We start from the raw sequence: 20,013 nt of genomic DNA, 5'->3' as shown, positions 1-20,013 counted from the left end.
GTGTCAATGTGTATATAACCCATTGAATTAACATTATTGAACAATACCTAGTACTTCCTCAGCTGTAAGCCTTTGCTTTGGGCAGGATTAAGCATCTTCTTCACAAGGTCCTTTGCATTTTCGGAAACTTTGGGCTAGGGGTCCCTCTTAAAATCAATCACTGAGCGAATAATTGCCTGTGCTACACCTTGCTCAGTTTCTGTATTGAACACATAAAGATTTTATGTAAAGTCAGTGCAAAATTCAAAACATGAGATTTATGCTTGAAAATATATGTGTTAAACACCAACAACAGTAAAGTGAGATTCTTAAAAGGTACTCAGACTATTCTTCCAACTCTCAAAGCACTCATTAAGAAGGTACTCATGCTTAAAAGAATTGTCAACGGAATTAAGAAGCGACAGCGAGCTGACTAAAGAGATCAAAAATACGCATTTGGAAAGTAAAATAAATTGAACAAAGCTTGAAAATTTGAAAAAACACCCAGAAATTTGAACAATTTACAAAACAAGAATCATCAAAACCTAAATTTAGCAAAGCTTGAAAATTAAAAACTAAAACAAACAAGAACATCGAAATCACACAAGCTAAACCTAAATAGCGCAAACAAATCAAAGCTTGAAATTATGAAAACACAATCGAAATCACGGCATCATGGATTCACATAAGCGACGAGAAACAACATGAAAACGAGAAATTGGACCTGAGGAGTGGCTAAGAGGCTACTATTGAAGAAGCACTTGCTGCACCAAAGCTTGTTGCTGCTGCTGATGCTGCTTCAACCTCTGGTACTGCATTTTCCTTCAAACTCGAAGGATTTGTAACCTGTTTGTCGAAGGATTTATAAATTGATTGGTTCCCGAGAAAATTTCGTTAATATTTCTCGAGAATATGAAAGAAAAGACAAAAACGAAGAAAATGAGAGAGCGGCGAGAGAAGCAGCGTTTTATTTTCTAAGTGTGTATTCGTTTAACACTTATGAAAAAAAAGGAAGAAAGAAAGTTGAAAGTACCCAAAACTGTACAGTTTGCCAGCATTTTCTTTTTTTTTTAACTATTAAAAAGCACCTTTTATTTTTTAAATAAAATAATATATAAAATTTGGGTCAAATAGGGTCAAAGTAATTTTTCTATCACAGTTTTTTGATAGATTAAATTTCTATCACGTTTCTATTATAAGTTCGTGATAAATGATAATCCTATCATAAAGCCATCATAAATTCATGATAGAAAATATTTTTATCACAAGACTATCATTAATTTATGATAGATTGAAAATTATGTCACAAGTATATCATAATTTTATAATATACTCAGAATCTGTCATAAATTGTCTGTCATCTATTAGTAGTTTTCTTGTAGTGTGTCATATGAGACTGTTGACACAAGTAACTTCGATATTATTAGATTTTTAACTTAAAATGTTGGATTAAAGAAACCTTACACATTAAACTTACAATTGAAATATTAGGCGTAGAACTTGAAATGTTAACTTGATACGTATATCAAGAAGCACCTATTAGTTTAGTTCTCATCTCAATATTCAATTGGCTTGTGGGGATAAAATTCTCTCAAATTAGAGAGTAAAGAAATGCCACTTTGAACTTGGACTTAATGAACTAGCTTGATGTAGAGGGTAGCTAGGTTTAGTAAACTTATTCCAATGTCCTCCCTGAGAATGAAGAATTGAAAATAAGTTAAAAACATTTTTATATAAATCTTATTTAGTATGTCTTTCTTTTTATGTCTATTTTTTTTTATGCATGTAGCTGAAGGCTGAAGGATCATGAAAATTAATGGGACAGCATAAGTGATATTTAATAAAGAAACAAAATTGTTTATTAAAGTTCAGCTTCCTCTGTTCTTATTCCTTTTTTTTTCAAAAAAAAATTATGCTAAATAATTAGAAATTTATGTGTTATGCACGTAGCAGCATAAGGTCAACCATTGATAGGTACAAGAAGGCATGTTCGGATAATTCAAATTCTGGCACTGTTACTGAGATCAATGCTCAGGTAAGTAATTCATTAATTTAAGCTATAAATTCAGGCTTTGCTAGAAATATATATTATTATGAAAAGGTGAAAAAAATGAAAAAAAAAACTAACTAATTACCATTTGTTATCACATAGCTAGCATTGAAATATAAAGTTCCCAAAAAACATTTAACTTCTCCCATTACATGTGACCCATGGAAACAGTACTATCAGCAGAAATCAGCGAAGCTGCGGCAGCAAATTCAAATGTTACAGAATTCTAACAGGTATTTTCAATTATTTCATCAACAATCATTTTCATATTAAGCGTAGTTATTAATTAATTATGCCAAAATATACAATTTCAATTGGTTATCTCACTCTTGACTCTTCATATACGCATTTGATGGGTGATTCTCTGAGTTCTTTAACTGTAAAGGAGCTTAAGCAACTGGAGAACAGGCTTGAGCGAGGCATCACTAGGATCAGGTCAAAGAAGGCATGAAATCAACAAAAAATAATAATTGAATTTGAACAATACACCATTGTTTTGCAATAATACGTTGCATAAACATTATCGGTATAGGTTTAGTACATGTAATTTATGTCATTTTGTAAATAATTTGTTGCTTTGTGTGTTTCTTGTTTTATGCAACAGCATGAAATGCTGCTAGCTAAAATTGAGTTCTTGTAGAAAAGGGTAATAATTAAAATTTATTTAAATCTTGTTTAGCCTTTTTCATTTTCTTCCAAGCTTTTATGAAACTATTCAACATTTTCATTTTCATAGGAGATTGAGCTAGACAATGAAAGTGTGTGTCTCCGATCAAAGGTATGCTAATCAGTCCTTCGTATGTATAATGCATTTGTCTCACCCTCTCCCAAAATTTCTGAACGTTATTAAAATTTCATGGTTTCTGAACTCAGATAGCAGAAATAGAAAGGTTTTAGCAAGCAAACATGGTGACTGGGCAAGAGCTGAATGCAATCTGTTAAGGAAGCTCATGCTGCAGTAAAAGGAGCAGCTCAATTAGCACGTGTGAATCAAAGCAGAAATCAGCAGAGTCTGTTAAGAAGCTTTGCCAGCTCAGCAAGTTTGTTGTAGCATGCTTTTCATTCTGTTTTGTAGTTAAGCTTACTTAATTAGTTTAGCTCTCTTATCTTAGCTTAGTATATAAACTAATGTAGATTCACTTGTGATTGTTATCGAGAATTGAAATGAAATAAAACTTCAGAATATTCTTTTCATTTTCTTAGTTCCCAAATACATTTTACAGTTGCAAATTTAACATTCAAACATGGTATCAGAGCCAAAAATGAATTCCAAAAATATAATAGCAGCAAATATAAGTCAGATCAATTTCTCATTTAACACTTCGATCAAGTTAGATAGATCCAATTATCTGCTTTGGCGATCACAAGTGCTAGCATCGATTAGAGGAAATTGATTGGAAGGCTTCATAGATGGAACCAAACCAGCACCAGAAGAAAAATTACTACTCCCTTGAGCTGATGGATCTACTCAAGAAATCGATAATCCAAAATATCAAAATTGGAGATCACAGGATCAAACCTCACTTGGATGGCTGTTATCAGCAATTAATTAAGGTAATCTTAGTCTTGTTATTAATTGTGTAAGCTCGTTTGATGCATGGAGAACCTCAAAGAAGAAGTTTGGAGTTCAATCTAAAGTTAGAGTACTTCAGCTTAGATATGAGTTGAATACAATAAAGAAAGAGGCATTAAGCATTGAAGATTACTGTATTAAGATGAAATCTATAGCTGATAAACTTGCTAGTGCTGGTAGTCCAATAACAGAGAAAGATATGATGTTAACAATGTTAAATGGATTAGGATCAGGCTATCGTGACATAGCAACTTTCATAACTGGTTCTAAAATGGAATTTGATGATGCTTATGCATTGTTGTTAACACATGAAACCAGACTTGAACAAGAACAGGATGATAAGAATATGTTTAATGCAAACTATGCCTATGCTAATACATGTTATCCTAGAGCTTTCTATGGTCAAGCTAGAGGTAATTTCAGAAGAGGTGGATATGTTTGTGGTAGTTTTGGTAATATTGGTAGTAGAACTCATGGTTTTGGAAGAGGAAATTTTGGTCCACAAAGAATGTTTAATGGAAGCTTCAGGAGTGGAAATGACAGAGGACAATTTTCTGGTCAAAATAATGCTCATAATTTTTCCTCTCAACCACCAAGAAATATGACTCCATTCACTAGAAATGGATTTGTTGGAATGAATGGATCAACGAGATCTACTGGAACCATAGAAGAAACTAATTGTCAGATCTGTTTCAAAATTGGTCATACAGCTGACATCTGCTGGCATAGATTTATAGAAGACTATACTCCTACTCCAAGAAATTTTAGTAAGGGAAAAGGACCAAGATCTGTATACTTTGCTAACTTTGATAGTTTCAACTCACATCCCAGCTGTGAAGAATATGATGGTTTCAATTATATGCCACAAAATTTTCATCCCACTTCTGGAGCTTATCTTTATCCTGGAGTTGATTCTTACAATTCTGGAGCTGTGTATATGGCAAATTTTGAAGGAGTTGCTGATGATGGCTGGTATTTGGATAGTGGAGCCACTCACCACTTAACAAATAATATGGAAAATCTACAGCTCAGAGAGGAGTATAAAGGTAATGATCAGCTTATCATTAGTAATGGTAAAGGACTATCTATCTCTCATGTTGGACATGCTTTCCTGTCATTTAGAGCTTCAAACTGTCATTCTTTACATCATGTTATAACACTTAAAGACATGTTGTTTGTTCCTTCAATCACTAAAAATTTGTTAAGTATTTCTAAACTCACCTCTGATAATTCTCTCTCTGTTGAATTCTGTGGAAATATTTGTTTTGTAAAGGACATGAAGGGACAAGTTCTTCTGCAGAGCCTTGCTGAGAAAGGTCTCTACAATTTGCTATTGAAACCTAAGCCTCTGTCTTTATCACCTGCATCTCATCTATCACAATCTCAGATAAATAAACCAGTCTCTATACTGTCAGTCTCAAATGTGTCTTCTATTCATCAAAATTGTAGTGCTTTTACTACAACTTGTAATAACTCATTTTCAAATGATTGTAATAAAAAACCTGATGATCTGACCTTATTGCATAAAAGGTTTGGTCATCCAAATTCAGCAATTTTAATGCTTTTGCTTAAGTCTTGTAAGCAATTTAAAGTCTCTTCTAAAGCTATTTCATCTTCTCTATGTGATGCTTGTCAATTAGGAAAGACTCATAAACAACATTTTCCCATCACTGAAACTAAAAGTACACAAGTACTGGAACTGATATATATTGATATTTGGGGGCCTTCACCTACTGTTTCTAAGAATGGATACAAATATTATATTAGTTTTGTGGATGACTACAGTAGATACACTTGGGTTTATCTTCTCAAGCTTAAGTCAGATGCTTTTGCAGTCTTTAAACTCTTTAAACTCCAAGTAGAAAACCAGTTCAGTACTAAAGTCAAGATGTTGCAATCTGACTGGGGGGGAATATAGAGTGTTCACTGATTTCTTAAATCAAAATGGGATCATATTTCGACATTCATGTCCATATACTCACCACCAAAATGGTTTGGTTGAGAGGAAGCATAGACGTACAGTAGAATTGGGATTGACATTATTATCTCAAGCTAATATGCCCTTTAGATTTTAGTGGGATGCTATTCACACTGCAGTTTATCATATAAATAGATTGCCTACCCCTATGCTAAAGTTTGTCTCCTTATGAAAAATTATTCAAACACAAACCAAATTACAGCTTCTTAAAATGTTTTGGTTGCCTTTGTTATCCATATTTGAGGGATTTTAACAAGCATAAGTTTGATTTTCATACAAGAAAGTGCATTTTTATTGGATACAACCCATCTCATAAAGGTTACAAATGTTTGATAAGTTCAGGAAAGGTTCACATGCTTAGACATGTGGTTTTTTATGAAACTATATTTCCTTACTTAACCAACAACACCTTTTCTTCTTTTGAAAACATATCCTCATCTGAGATTCCAGTGTCATCCTTTACTCAGCAACAGATTTTTCATTTATCAACACTTTCTACATCTGATAGCAGTCTTGAAGAAAATTTCTCAGCAGACTCAGCAAGAAATGAACAGGTATCTTCATCATCTTTACATACATACATTTTACATCATGAGATACCTAATCATTCTTTGACAGAATCTTCATCACCTCACATATCTTCTCAAAATTTAGAATCAATTCAGCCACAATTTGAACCACAAATTACCATTCAACAATCACCATCTTAACATATTCCTGATGCCTTAAACACAAGTTTGACTCAGAAACCTTCTCACAAAATGATTACCAGATCCAAATCTGGTATCTTTAAACCAAAATTATATACAACAGCTTTAGTTAATAAAGAACCTGATACAGTTCAAGAAGCTCTCAGTGATCAGAACTAGCATCAAGCCATGAGAGATGAGTATGAAGCTTTAATCAGAAATCAGACTTGGTCATTAGTTCTATCTTCAACTTAACACAAAGTTGTAGGCAACAAGTGGGTGTTTAGAGTTAAACAAAACAGTGATGGAAGCATAGCTAAGTATAAAGCTCGATTAGTGGCAAAAGGTTTTCAACAAACAGAGGGTGTGGATTACTTTGAAACATTCAGTCCTGTTGTGAAATCTTCTACAGTGAGAATTATGTTGAGTTTAACTGCAATGCATAAATGGAAAATTAGACAAGTGGATGTAAGTAATGCATTTTTAAATGGAGAGTTGACTGAAGATGTTTATATGTGTCAACCTGAGGGGTTTATTGATCTGCAGAAGGCTAGCTATGTATGCAAATTAAAGAAGGCTTTATATGGTTTAAAACAAGCTCCAAGAGCTTGGTATGATAAGCTGAGAGATAGTCTACTTACCAAGTGGGGATTCAGAAAATCAAGAGCTGATACATCCTTGTTCTGTAAAGGAAAGCAGGCCTCAATAATCTTTGTTTTGATATATGTTGATGATATATTGATCAGAGGTCCTAATAGTGCTGAATTGGAGCAATTTATCTTGGAATTTAGTAAAGTGTTTGCTCTGAATGACTTGGGGAAACTGTCATATTTTCTTGGTATCGAAGTTTCTTATGTTGCGGAGGACATTTACTGTCTCGGAGAAAATATATCAGGGATTTGTTGAGTAAAGCTGATATGTTAGAGTGTAAAAGGTGTGACACTCCAATGGTGACAGGAGTAAAGCTTCATAAAGAAGCTAAGGGTAATTTAGGTCAGTATGTTGAAGATCCTACTGGTTACAGAAGTCTTGTTGGAGGGTTACAGTAGTTAGTTCTAACAAGACCAGAAATAGCTTATGCAGTACACAAGCTAAGCCAGTATGTGTTAGCTCCTACACTTCAACATATCATTGCCTGCAAAAGAGTTCTTAGGTATCTAAAAGAGACTGAAGATTATGGTTTAAAGTTTTCAACAGAAGGAGAAATGAAGCTCTCAGGTTACACTAATGCAGATTGGGCTTGTGACATTGACGATAGGAAATCAACAGGTGCTTATTGCATTTATTTTGGAAGTAACTTGATCTCTTGGTCATCCAAGAAACAGTCAGTGGTTGCTAGGTCCAGTGCAGAGAGTGAGTACAGAGCCCTTGCAGCTGCAAGTGCAGAAATCTCATGGATTCAATCATTATTTGGTGAACTTGGCATTGATGTTTTTCTCTTCCCACGATCTGGTGTGATAATGTCAGTGCAATAGAACTAGCTAAGAATCTTTTCTATCATTCAAGAACAAAACATATTGAACTAGACATGCACTTCATTAGAGATAAAGTCTTAGCGAAAGAACTGGAAATCAAATACATTCCCAGTGAAGAGCAGATTGCAGACATCTTGACTAAGCCCCTCACTTTTATTCATTTCAATTATTCTCGAGCCAAACTCAATGTGCAAACATGCCCCTTGAGTTTGAGGGGGATGTTAAGGAAGCTCATGCTGCAGTCAAAGGAGCAGCTCAGTTAGCACGTGTGAATCAAAGCAAAAGCTTTGCCAGCTCAGCAAGTTTGTTGTAGCATGCTTTTCATTCTGTTTTGTAGTTAAGCTTAATTAGTTTAGCTCAACTTAATTAGTTTAGCTCTCTTATCTTAGCTTAGTATATAAACTAATGTAGATTCACTTGTGATTGTTATCGAGAATTGAAATGAAATAAAACTTTAGAATATTCTTTTCATTTTCTTAGTTCCCAAACACATTTTACAGTTGCAAATTTAACTTTCAAACACAATCCATGCATTAGCTTCTCGGAATTTCTTCAGTCCTGCTATCATCGAGGGTGGTGGCACCGCTTACTGTCAACCGGACAAGAAGATACTCCATCTCGGGTAAATAATTCTTCTATCACATCTCATTTCTACGTGCTCGTGTTGCACGTGCATCAACATTTTCTCCCATTTGTAGGTAAGCTAGACACTGGAGATCAAGCTTATGGCATCTCAGCACGAGATCTATGTTCAAACTATGATTATCTAATGAATTTGTTTGCTACTTGATACCTATTTTTGAAACCAGCAATATATGAAACTGGATCAGTTTATGTGTAACCTAATTACTTACGCTGAATTAAAACTGGCTGCTTCTCTTTGGGGGACCAGTTGCTACGCTAAACTTAATATCTATATAACTGATGCTGGATGATGTTGAAGGATTTTCATTACCTATAAATTAAATACAGATTGTGTCATATATGTATAAATAAATACTGTACTTGATAAGTCTAGGCTATGGAGCTAGTTGAAGTTTGGCGTGAATCAAAGAAGGGTTATAAGTTTGGTGGTTTATTGCAAGTCTCTTGGACATTAGGATTACTCTATTAGTCTGTTTGAAATTTTTGCGAAAGTCATGATTGTTAGAAGGGCATATCTTGGGTTGTGTCTGCTACAAATGTGAAAACAATATAGCGTTCGTTAAGAGCTCAATGAGGAGAAAAGGAATCACATCTCTTTGGATTCACCGTGTAAGAAAAGATTCAAGACGGCTCCATAAAAGAAACTTCATTTGATGTCAATATAGTTTTTCCATATAATACTATCTTAAGACCGTACTCGAGACTGGACAGTGAACATTTACATAATACAGGCTATAAGCTTCTTTACTGTAGTAAAACACTCAGAATAAATGCGGTATGAAGTTCAAATATTATCTGAAAAGGAAGAGGAGACAGAAAAAATATACTTTAGGTGATTTTCACGCCAATGGCACAGAGAACCTGCAGGTGACTAGGTCAAAGAATGGGACACGGCGGTTGCGGAACTCGGTTACGGAGCTCCTGAGTCTCCCTCTGAGATCTTTCAAGTTTCTCTCTAAGCTTAAAAATTTCTTCATTTGACTTCATTTGAGCTAATTGTGCAGCCCCTTCTGCCTTTAATCGAGCAAGATGCTCCTCTGCCAATTGCTGTTCGAGCCTAGTTGTTGTCTCTTTGAGCTTAGACTCAACCTATCAAAAAAGCATCAATATCAGCCAGAAAACATGCCACTAAGCCCTGGAGTTGCTGCATAATACAAAAAAAGATTGGGTAGTGGTAATATAAAACTCCAACTTAAGAGAAGAAAATTCTTAAGTGTTAATTTAGTTTAATCCAATTGCAAAGGGAGTTGCTAAGTTCACCATACTTGGCAAAACTTTCTTACTTCAATCAATTCCACTCTCTCAATCATCGATAAATGGTAGAAACAAAAGGTTAAAAAAATAAACAAATAAACCCAAAATATAAAATATTAAAGAATCTACTAACTTTTTCATTTTGCCACACTCCAGGAATGTGGAGTGTAAAACTTCTTAGCACCCAAGAAATATAGTCATTGCACAGAATGTTACAGCAACTCCAAAATAGAATGTGGCATAACTTGCTTATAACATTTCAATTGTTCCCACAGACTCAGGAGTGCAGAATTCCTAGCAACAAAACAGGATCCAAAGTATTACAAGAAATGTTCTTATTATTGATCACTAAACAAGTGCAGAATCCATTCTTAAGAGCAAGTCATGATGAGTAAACCACCTACAGCTACCAACATAGAGTAACACACTTAATTTCATCAAGAAACAAAACAGCACAGGGCAGTCAAACAATATTCAAGGTAAGAACAACATGGTACAGCCTTCAAAACACAATCAGTGAACAGATAATAACAGATTTGTCCCCATCAACTAGCAAGATAAAGCCTCTTTTCAGATGGCAATCTCCAACAATCTCGGGGTAAGGACAGAGCGGCAATCTTTACCACCTCCAAGTCTCATGATTTAGAATATCATTACATAGTTTGAGAAATGATAATATCTAGGTATCTGCACGCTTTATAGGCATTTTTTAATTACACAGTTTTAAAAATGATTACCGAATCTTAGAAATGAACACATATGCATGTCATATTTTGATGTCAAAATGAGGAGCATAAAAAGTACCATCTCAGTAGTTCGTTTGAGTTGATCTTCATTTGATTTTTCCATCTGCTCCTTCAGCTCTGAAATTTCTCGTTTTGAATATCCCTTGAGAGAATCAACCTCAACTTGGGTATCACGGAGTTTAGTAGCCTCTTTCTGAGTAGAAAAAAAGAAGAAGAGACATTGTCATCACATATTCAGAAAGAAGCAGCAGAGAAGTCTATTACGATAGTAATGAAGTCACCTTCAACTCAGCAAAGATTTCGTTTGTATATGGCTGCCCACCATTCTGCAGGATGACAAAGTTAACAAGAGAAAGAAGCTTCCGAACCTGCTCAGTTCTCTTGGCCGCATCCTTAGTCTTGTTATCAAAAAGCACGCACCTATTATCACATAGTTGAAGGATTTCCTAAAATAATGGAAAATTGATCAGGAATAAAGCAAATGTTAGCCCCTTTCGTAAGCATTGATAAACCAATCAAACACTTATAGTCTCTAAAAGTTTGAAGATATTGATCCGACAAAATTTGTTTTTGTTGTGATCATTAGCACTTAATATCATGCATCCTCAAAAACTATTTAAGGGCAAGCCATAATCAAATTTTAATAATCAATTCCATTCTCCTTATGGTTTAACCTCTTATGTCCATCAAATTTAAAGATCTTAAAAGCTGATCAGCATTCCATATAACAGAAATAATAATAATAATAATAATAAAGTGATCAGGAATAAAGCAAATTGCATATTTTCGAGTGAAAAGCATTGACCCAATCAAAATTAGTGGCTACAGCTCAGTAGCTGCCTCTTCACTAGAACAAAGCATGAAAGACTGTACTATTCTCATAAACAAACTCAAGTGACCAAAGCTCAAAACTGCCAAAAGACATGATCATATTTTCTGTGGCGTCTACATAATTGACCTAATTTTGCGGCATTATAATTAAAACAATTTGATTCCTTTAAAAAAATTAGTACAATAAAAAAAAACAAAGTTCACTTCATCTTCATTTTTGTTATTTTTCTTCCAACACCTCAAAGGTTAAATCAAGTACCTCAAAGGTTAAATCAAGCATGCAGTAAAACAGAGGAACTTGATATAAATCTTTCTCAACTTCAAAAGTTTTAGGAACTAAAGTCATCAAGTAAATGCTGAATATAGGAGGTTTGCATGTTGAAACTGAAAAAATATCTCATATTGAAATTTTAGACACCAATTTTGAGGCTACGATCCACAGGGAATTTTTAAGAGAATTTTCAATCTTGTAAAGTTAGACTTGATATTTATTCAAACAATGTAATAAAATGGACCTGTATAGCAAGTCGTATCCTCCTTGGCACACTTGTAAAATCTTAAGAGTAGGATAATTTTAAGCATATAAATTAAATAGGTACATATTTTAAGAAACAAACAAATGAACACACATTAATAGAATAAGAACCAAGATTAAATGGCAGATGAAATCAGAGAATACAAATAAGAAAAGCATAAATGTTTAGCAAATGAATGAATGACTCATTCAAAGACATTAACAAACAACTAAAATTAAGTAATGCCAGCAGAAAATTACCAACCAATCACCTCTCCGCCATATCGCACATGGCGGAAGAAAACCATTGAAAATGGAGCTTTAAGATGGCCGGACTACTATAAACCTAACTAGTATTTTCAGCATGCATGTATTCATATTAAACTTCCAATAGTCCAACCTTAAAGGAGTCTAAAACTTCACAAAAGAACCAACCAAAGACAACTTGATCAAAATGACTAATGAAATTATCGAACACTCATGCAGTTCAGAAACAAACCTTTAAAGGCTTTGGACACGCACGGCCCAAATAATCTTCTAATGTTTCGTCATTATCTTCAAGTTCATCCCCTCCAGTGAAAACAACAATCATATAGTCAAAAAAATTTTTCCCGAACAAGGACTCCAAACTGCGTATTGCAGCTCCTTCCTCTTCAGAAAAACGGTTTCTAACAGAGAAAACTACAAGGACTGCATGGATCCCTTCCTTGGCCATACCAATACATTTGACAATTTCCTTACTGACAAACTCAGAGCCAGCCGAAGAATCAAAAAGCCCTGCAATGTCTCATAACATCAATCTACTTACCACCACAACATCAACAAGCATGGAATGGAATATCTAGGCACCACCATTAGTAAATTACCAGGGGTATCAATGACATTAACAACTTGGCCATCTTTGAGCATGGTTCTCTGCATTTCACAAGTTTTAGTAACCCCAGACGAGCCAGCCCTCGACCTGAAGGCTCTTCTTCCGAGAATACTATTGGCCGTCGCACTTTTACCATTGCCAGTACGGCCAACTAAAACCAAATTGCGCTCCCCATTAGATGGAGAAGTAGGCTTCCAATCGACATCAATCACTCTTCCTCCCATCATAAAAAAAGATTTCAATTTACCTGCAATGCATTTAAAATATCAAACCACTTCATATTGAATTCAGTTTTTATCATTAAACAATAAGAAACAAAATTTAGTTACCATACCCTTACAATTTCACACCATTAAAACCTATATTCGTTATTACTTTAAATATTATCCAACCGAACATGAATAAATTCATAAAAAAATGTTTAAAATAAAAATCATTCAGGCCCCGACAATATAGTTAAATTTGTAATCTTAATAACAATATGATGAATTGATATATAATCAAGCACAGAATCTAAACATCACAGTTAATTAAGTAATTGTGCGGATATACATTTACAAGAAAAATTAATAACCCAAAAGGGGTTGAAGCCCTCCTGGGCCTTAATTGGGTCTGCTCGTGATTATGCATTACATCAGATAAAATTTACAAAACGAGAAAAAAAAATCAAGTCTATAATCGAAAAAAAAAACTGAAACTGAGATTGAGAGGAAAAGGCGAGGGAAATTTAGAGAAAGCAAAGTATTAAAAACAACCATGAGATGATGTGATGAACTAAGATTTTACTTACTTGCGAAGAGAGGAGAGCTAAAAAGATTGTGTTGCCTATGAAGAGATGAGAAAGGGGAAGAGGCTTGACCTAAATTTTAGGATTTAAAGTATGAAAATTATAAATTGAATAGTGAATGTACTAGAAAGTTTAAATAGAAAGTTGAGAAGTAAAGAATGCAAGAGAGTTTAAATAGAAAGTTGAGAAGAAAAGAATCTAAAAGAGTTTCAATAGAAAGTTGATAAGTAAAGAATCTAAAAGAGTTTGAAGAAAAGAATTTAAAAGAGTTTAAATAGAAAGTTGAGAAGAAAAGAATCTAAAAGGGAAATAAACATGCAATTTATCTCTTTTGCCTTTCATTATTTTGTCACTTTTATTATTAAGGAGGTTGTTAATTTTTTTCCTATTGCAACTAATATATATCACTTATTTCTTATTAATTTTATAATATTTAAAAACTCTCTCGTCGCCAAAAAATTTAAAACAAAAGAGGGGTAAATGAGTTATTTTCTTTAAAACTTATCTTGGGGCTACAATATGTGTATTCGTTATAAGAAAAATATTTAAAAATAACAAAAAGTACAAGAAAATATTTTATAATTAATTTTTTATGTATATTGAAACATATATGTTTATTTTTAGTACTTCAATTTTTTATTTTAATTTGTATTTATATAATTCATTTAATTTATAATAAATATGAATAAAAATTTATTTAAAAATAAGAATAATACTATAAAATTATACTATTAAAAAATTATTGAATATTATAAAAGCAATACTAAGGTAATTAGTGTATATTGATTTGAATAGAGGAATACTGATAGTCTCACATTATTATTATTATGGATACTCCTTTATTAAATTAACGTATTCATACTTTATAGGGGCTTTTTGGTCATTTTATATGTCAAGGCCCCTAGACTCCTCAGAAGTAATACGAAGGGAAATAGGGAATATCAATCGCCCTTTGCCCTGGGCAATGAAATATGAATCCTGTTAAGTTACCGACGCGTGTTACCCTCATAAGGAACGCCCACATGACGACATTTCCCAAGTGTAAATCTCCCATTTGGGAGTGCTCGGATGCCTCTATAAAGAAAAACACAACAGTTACGTGCGTCTAAAACTTTGCAATAAGCAACATTGCAATTTCTTTTATTCTTTATAATTGATTGACTTTTGGGCTTTTTTTTTAAATTTTATTTTAACTTGGATTTTAGTTTTTTAACAGTTACAAGCATCAAAGGGATTCACAAGCATATGAAGAATTGAAGAAGCCTGCAGATGCGTTTGAGTTTGCTAAGTTGTTGAATGGACATCTGATTGTTAATGAAAAGAATAATTTTGCTTAGCCTTTTGCTTTTACTTATCAATCCTAATTTGGTATGAATGAGTTTATGTTGTTGTAAATGAAAAGGGCACTTTTTGTTTGGTTAATTATATGTGTTATTGGCTTCTCGATTAGGTGCTCAGTTTAAGGCTATTGTTGAATATGCTCTATCTCAACGTGTTCCCAAGCCTTGTTTAAGAAAGGATAGCTGTGAAGGCACCATTTTAAAAGGTAATTTATAAAATAAAAAAAAAACATAGGGTACTTTTGGGATTGAAGTGCTTGTTGGAGAATTTACAAATAAAACACAAAAAACACACTATTTTATTTCTTCAATAACACTCCTCACCAATTACAACTCTTATTTTTCACTCTTTACACCTTAGAGATTTTGTTACTTCACTTGATGCTTAAACCAAAGGGGAGAGTGGATATTTATACATGATACAAATTAATCACAACCATTCATTTATTCAACTACTACATAAATCCTCACCATTCATTAAACCTACCACTCACCTACTTCACCAACCACACCTAACACCAATAATTCAAACTTCACCAATCATACCTACTTATGGAATCTTCCATGAGTTGAGCTTGAATTTATTCATCTTAGATCAAGTTTATGATCCAATAATGCTGTGACTTTTACTTTATTGTACACTTAAGCTGATAAATTTCAAAGTTAATTAAAAAGCACAACAATTACAAGTATACCTTTATTTTTTTTATCTTCTTGTTGTTTTTAGAATTACTGTAGTAATAAGCTATATTTGGTTTTGATGTGGACAATAAAGACCTGGATTATCTGGAGTGCCTGAAGCTTATTGCTAAACCTTGTGAGAATCTACAAAATGCAGAAATTCAGCCAGAAAGAAAAGAAGATGAGCTATTTGGTTAGTTATTTTTAGATGAATTTGATGAATATAACCTTCTGTTCTCAGTGTGTATGTGTGTGTATAAATGTATGTAATTTAAGCTATAAAATAAATAAATTCTGGCACTATTGCTGAGATCAATACTCAGGTAAGTAATTCATTAATTTAAGCTATAAATTCAGGCTTTGCTAGGAATATATATTATTATGAAAAGGTGAAGAAAAAACCAACTAATTATCATTTATGCTAGCATTGGATTATAAAGTTCCCAATAAAAAATTAACTTCTCCCATTACATGTGACCCATGGAAACAGTACTATTAGCAGGAATTACAAGTATACATTGAATTTGAGCAATACACTGTTGTTTTGCAATAATACGTTGCATAAACATTATCGGTGCATGTTCAGTATATGTGATTAATATTACTTTTGAAAATAATTTGTTGCTTTAACTCTTTCCTGTTTTGTGCAACAGCATGAAATGCTGCTAGCTGAAATTGAGTTCTTGCAGAAAAGGGTAATAATTAAAATTTATTAAATCCTATTTAGCCTTTTTCGTTTTCTTCCAAGCTTTTATGGAACTCTTTAACATTTTCATTTTCATAGGAGATTGAGCTGGAAAATGAAAGCGTGTGTCTCCGATCAAAGGTATGCAAATCAGTCCTTTGTATGTATAATGCATTCGTTCTCGCCCTCTTCCAAAATTTCAGCACATTATTGAAATTTCATTGTTTCTAAAACTCAAATGGCAGCAATTGAGAGGTTTCAGCACGCAAATATGGTGACTGGACAAGAGCTGAATGCAATCCATGCATTAGCATCTCCGAATTTCTTCGGTCCTGCTATTATCGAGGGGACTCTGCTTACTCTCACCCGGACAAGAAGATACTCCATCTAGGGTTATTAATTCTACCATCACATTTCATTTCTACGAGCTCGTGTTGCGCGTGCATCAATGTTTTCTCCCGTTTACAGGTAAGCTAGATGCTGGAGATCAAGCTTGTGGCATCTCAGTATGAGATCTACGATCAGACTATCATTATCTACTGAATGTGTGTGCTACTTGATACCTATCCTTGAAACCAGCAATATATGAAACTGGATGAGTTTATGTGTAACCTAATTACTTATGCTGACTTATCATTGGCTTCTTGACCTTGGGAGACCAGTTATTATGCTGAAACTTAATATCTATAAAACTGATGCCGTATGATGTCGAAGGATTTGTATTCTGTATAAGGTAAATAAAGATTGTGTTAGATATGCATAAATAAATATTGTACTTGATAAATCTAGGCTATGAGCTAGTTGAAGTTTGGTGTGAATCAAAGAAAGGTCATAGGATTAATCTATTAGTCCGTTTGAATTTTTGGGAAAGTCATGATTGGTAGAAGGGCATATCTTGGGTTGTATCTGCTACAAATGTGAAAATAATATAGCGTTCCTTAAGAGCTCAATGAGACGAAAAGGAATCAGATAATCTTTGGATTCACCATGTAAGAAAAGATTTTAGACGGCTCCATAAAAGATACTTCATTTGATGTCACTACAGTTTTTCCATATAGTACTATCTTAAGACCGCACTTGAGACTGGACTGTGAACATTTACATAATACAGGGTATAAGCTTCTTGACTGTAGTAAAACACTGAGAATAAATGCAGTATGAACTTCAAATACTATCTGAAAAGGAATGGGAGACAGAAAAAATATACTTTAGGTGATTTTCACGCCAATGGCATATAATGCGTACAGGTTACTAGGTCAAAGAATGGCACACCATCCATTTTTAGGTTGCTCACGGAGCTCCGCAGTCTCTTTCTTAAGCTTACCAATTTCGTCATTTGACTTCGTTTGAGCCGATTGTGCAGCCTGTTCTGCCTTTAATCGAGTAGCTTGCTCCTCTGCCAATTGCTGTTCGAGCCTAGTTGTTGTCTCTTTGAGCTTATACTCAAACTATCAAAAAAGCATCAATATCAGTCAGAAAACATGCCACTAAGCCCTAGAGTTGCAGTATAATACAAATAAAGAATGGGTACTGGTAATATAAACCTCCAACTTAAGAGAAGAAATTTCTTAAGTATTAATTTAGTTTAATCCAATTGCAAAGGGAGTTGCTAAGTTCACAATACTCGGCACAACTTTCTTACTTCAATCAATTCCACTCTCAATCCCTGATAAATGGTAGAAACACAAGCTTAAAAAAATAAACAGCTAAATCTAAAATATAAAATATTAAAGAATCTACTAACTTTTTCATTTTGTCACACTCCAGGAACGTGGAGAGTAAAACTTATTAGCACCTCAGACATATAATCATTACACAAAATGTTAAGAAAATCCAGATCATTGTTGAATAGGATTTGGCTTAATGCTGGATCATTCTATTGCCTTGCTATAAATTAAAACTGTTGAAAGGAAAATCAAAATTACGCAGCTATTTGATTAGGTTCCATGTGCCTAACTATATTTTCATAAAAACTTATTTGGAATGTGGCTATTCTTTTTTTAAGAAAATTAGAATGTGACATAACTTGCATATAACATGTCAAATTTTCCCACAGACTCAAGAGTACAAAATTCCTAGAAACAAAACAGGATCTACATTATGACAAGAAATGTTCTTATGATTGATGACTAAACAAGGGCAGAATCCATTCCTAAGTGCAAGTTATGACGAGCAAACCACCTATAGCTACTACCATAGAGTAATCTACTTAATTTCATCAAGAAACAAAACAAAACAAGACAGTCAAACAATCTTCAAGGTAAGAACAACATGTTACAGCCTTCAAAACACAATCAGTGAACAAATAACTTAATAATAGATTTGTCCCCATCAACTAGCAAGATAAGACCTCTTTTTAGATGGCAATCTCCAACAATCATTACAGGTACCTGCACGCTTTATAGGTATTTTTTAATTACGCAGTTTTAGCAATGATTACCAGATCTGAGAAATGAACACATTTGCATGTCATATTTTGATGTCAAAACAAGGAGCATTAAAAATACCATCTCGGTAGTTCGTTTGAGTTGATCATCATATGATTTTTTCATCTGCTCCTTCAGCTCTGAAATTTCTCGTCTTGAATATCCCTTGAGAGAATCAACCTCAACTTGTTGATCACGGAGTTTAGTAGCCCCTTTCTGAGTAGAAGAAAAGAAAAACAGACATTGTCATGGCATATTAAGAAAGAAGCAGCACAGAAGTCTAACACGATAGTAATGAAGTCACCTTCAACTCAGCAAATATTTCGTCTGTATATGGTTGCCCACCATTCTGCACAATCACAGAGTTAACCAGAGAAAGAAGCTTCCCAACCTGCTCAGTTCTCTTGGCCGTATCCTTAGTCTTGTTATCAAAAAGCACGCACCTATTATCACATAGTTGAAGGATTTCCTAAAATAATGGAAAAATGATAAGGAAAAAAGCAAATATTAGCCCCTTTCGTAAGCATTGATAAACCAATCAAACACTCGTAGTCCCTAAAATTTTGAAGATATTTAGCTGACAAAATTTGTTTTTATTGTGATCATTAGTACTTAATATCAGGCATCCTAAAAAACTATTTAAGGGCAAGCAATAATCAAATTTTAATAATCAATTCCATTCTCCTTATGGTTTGACAACTTACAATAACCTTTTACGTCCATCAAATTTAAAGATCTTAAAAGGATATAAGCATTCCATATAACAAAAAAAGTAATAATAATAACAATAATGGTCTGCATATATTCCAGTGAAAAGTATTGACCCAATCAAAATTAGTGGCTACCGAGCAGTAGCTGCCTCTTCAATAAGCAAATTCTTACATTATAGAACAAAGCATGAAAGAATGCGCTATTGTCCTAAACAAACTCAAGTGACCAAACCTCAAAACTGCCAAAAGACATGATCCTATTTTCTGTGGCATCTACATAATTGACCTAATTTTGCGGCATTATAATTAAAAAATTTTGATTCCTTCAAATTACAAAAATTAGTACAATAAAAAAAACAAAGTTCACTTTATCTGTAAAATAACCCGATTTTGTTAATTGCAGAGCTACAACTTGATTTTTGTTATTTTTCTTCCAACTCCTCATAGGTTAAATCAAGAATGCAGTAAAACAGAGGAACTTGATATAAGTCTTTCTAAACTTAAAAAGTTCTAGGAACCAAATTCATCAAGTAAATGCTGAATTTAGGAGATTTGCAAGCTGAAACTGAAAAAAGATCTCACATTAAATTTTAGACACCAATTTTGAGGCTAGGATCCACAGGGAATGTTTAAGAGAATTTTAATTCTTGTAAAGTTAGACTTGATAGTTTATTCAAACAATGCCTAATAAAATGGACCTGTATAGCAAGTCATATCCTCCTTGGCACACTTGTAAAATCTTAAAAGTAAGATCACTTTAAGCATATAAATCAAAG

The 20,013-nt window shown here is 33.5% G+C and overlaps 2 protein-coding genes and 1 pseudogene across 3 annotated transcripts in view; 1 reads left to right on the top strand and 2 right to left on the bottom strand.

The window, feature by feature from the left end:
• Nucleotides 1-1,912: 1,912 nt before the first annotated feature.
• On the top strand, nucleotides 1,913-16,749 carry LOC112099658 (annotated as a pseudogene).
• Nucleotides 9,229-12,835, bottom strand: LOC18049980 (immune-associated nucleotide-binding protein 9). 2 transcript variants are annotated; one of them, XM_024188581.1, is made up of 6 exons: nucleotides 12,601-12,835; nucleotides 12,234-12,511; nucleotides 10,671-10,835; nucleotides 10,448-10,582; nucleotides 9,372-9,478; nucleotides 9,229-9,340 (listed from the first exon to the last, which is right to left on the bottom strand). In XM_024188581.1, the coding sequence occupies exons 1-6, from the start codon at nucleotides 12,833-12,835 to the stop codon at nucleotides 9,229-9,231; spliced, it is 1,032 nt and encodes a 343-aa protein (XP_024044349.1). The 2 variants fall into 2 exon arrangements, with proteins under 2 accessions (XP_024044349.1, XP_006441576.2); XM_006441513.2 differs by having other exon boundaries at nucleotides 9,253-9,478.
• A 608-nt stretch (nucleotides 16,750-17,357) lies between the features above and the next one.
• The window catches only part of LOC18049979 (immune-associated nucleotide-binding protein 9), a 3,551-nt gene continuing 895 nt past the window's right edge, over nucleotides 17,358-20,013 (bottom strand). The window contains exons 3-5 of the mRNA XM_006441512.2: nucleotides 18,832-18,996; nucleotides 18,609-18,743; nucleotides 17,358-17,549 (exon numbers count right to left, since the gene is read on the bottom strand). Of these exons, the coding sequence (XP_006441575.2) occupies nucleotides 17,358-17,549; nucleotides 18,609-18,743; nucleotides 18,832-18,996 (492 nt within the window). The remainder of the gene's footprint in view (nucleotides 17,550-18,608; nucleotides 18,744-18,831; nucleotides 18,997-20,013) is intronic.

The sequence above is a fragment of the Citrus clementina genome, unplaced genomic scaffold (assembly GCF_000493195.1).
Source record: "Citrus clementina cultivar Clemenules unplaced genomic scaffold, Citrus_clementina_v1.0 scaffold_3, whole genome shotgun sequence".
Taxonomy (NCBI): Eukaryota; Viridiplantae; Streptophyta; class Magnoliopsida; order Sapindales; family Rutaceae; genus Citrus; species Citrus x clementina.
The sequence above is the reverse complement of the archived record's forward strand: the minus strand, read 5'-3'. Positions and strand labels throughout refer to the sequence as shown.

Coding starts and splice junctions, on each gene's coding strand:
- LOC18049980 (XM_024188581.1), bottom strand. CDS start 12,835: ATGATGGGAGGAAGAGTGATTGATGTCGATTGGAAGCCTACTTCTCCA. Junction 10,583..10,670: donor AAATCTTTGCTGAGTTGAAG/GTGACTTCATTA, acceptor TTTTCTACTCAG/AAAGAGGCTACTAAACTCCG. Junction 9,341..9,371: donor GCACAATTAGCTCAAATGAA/GTCAAATGAAGA, acceptor AAGCTTAGAGAG/AAACTTGAAAGATCTCAGAG.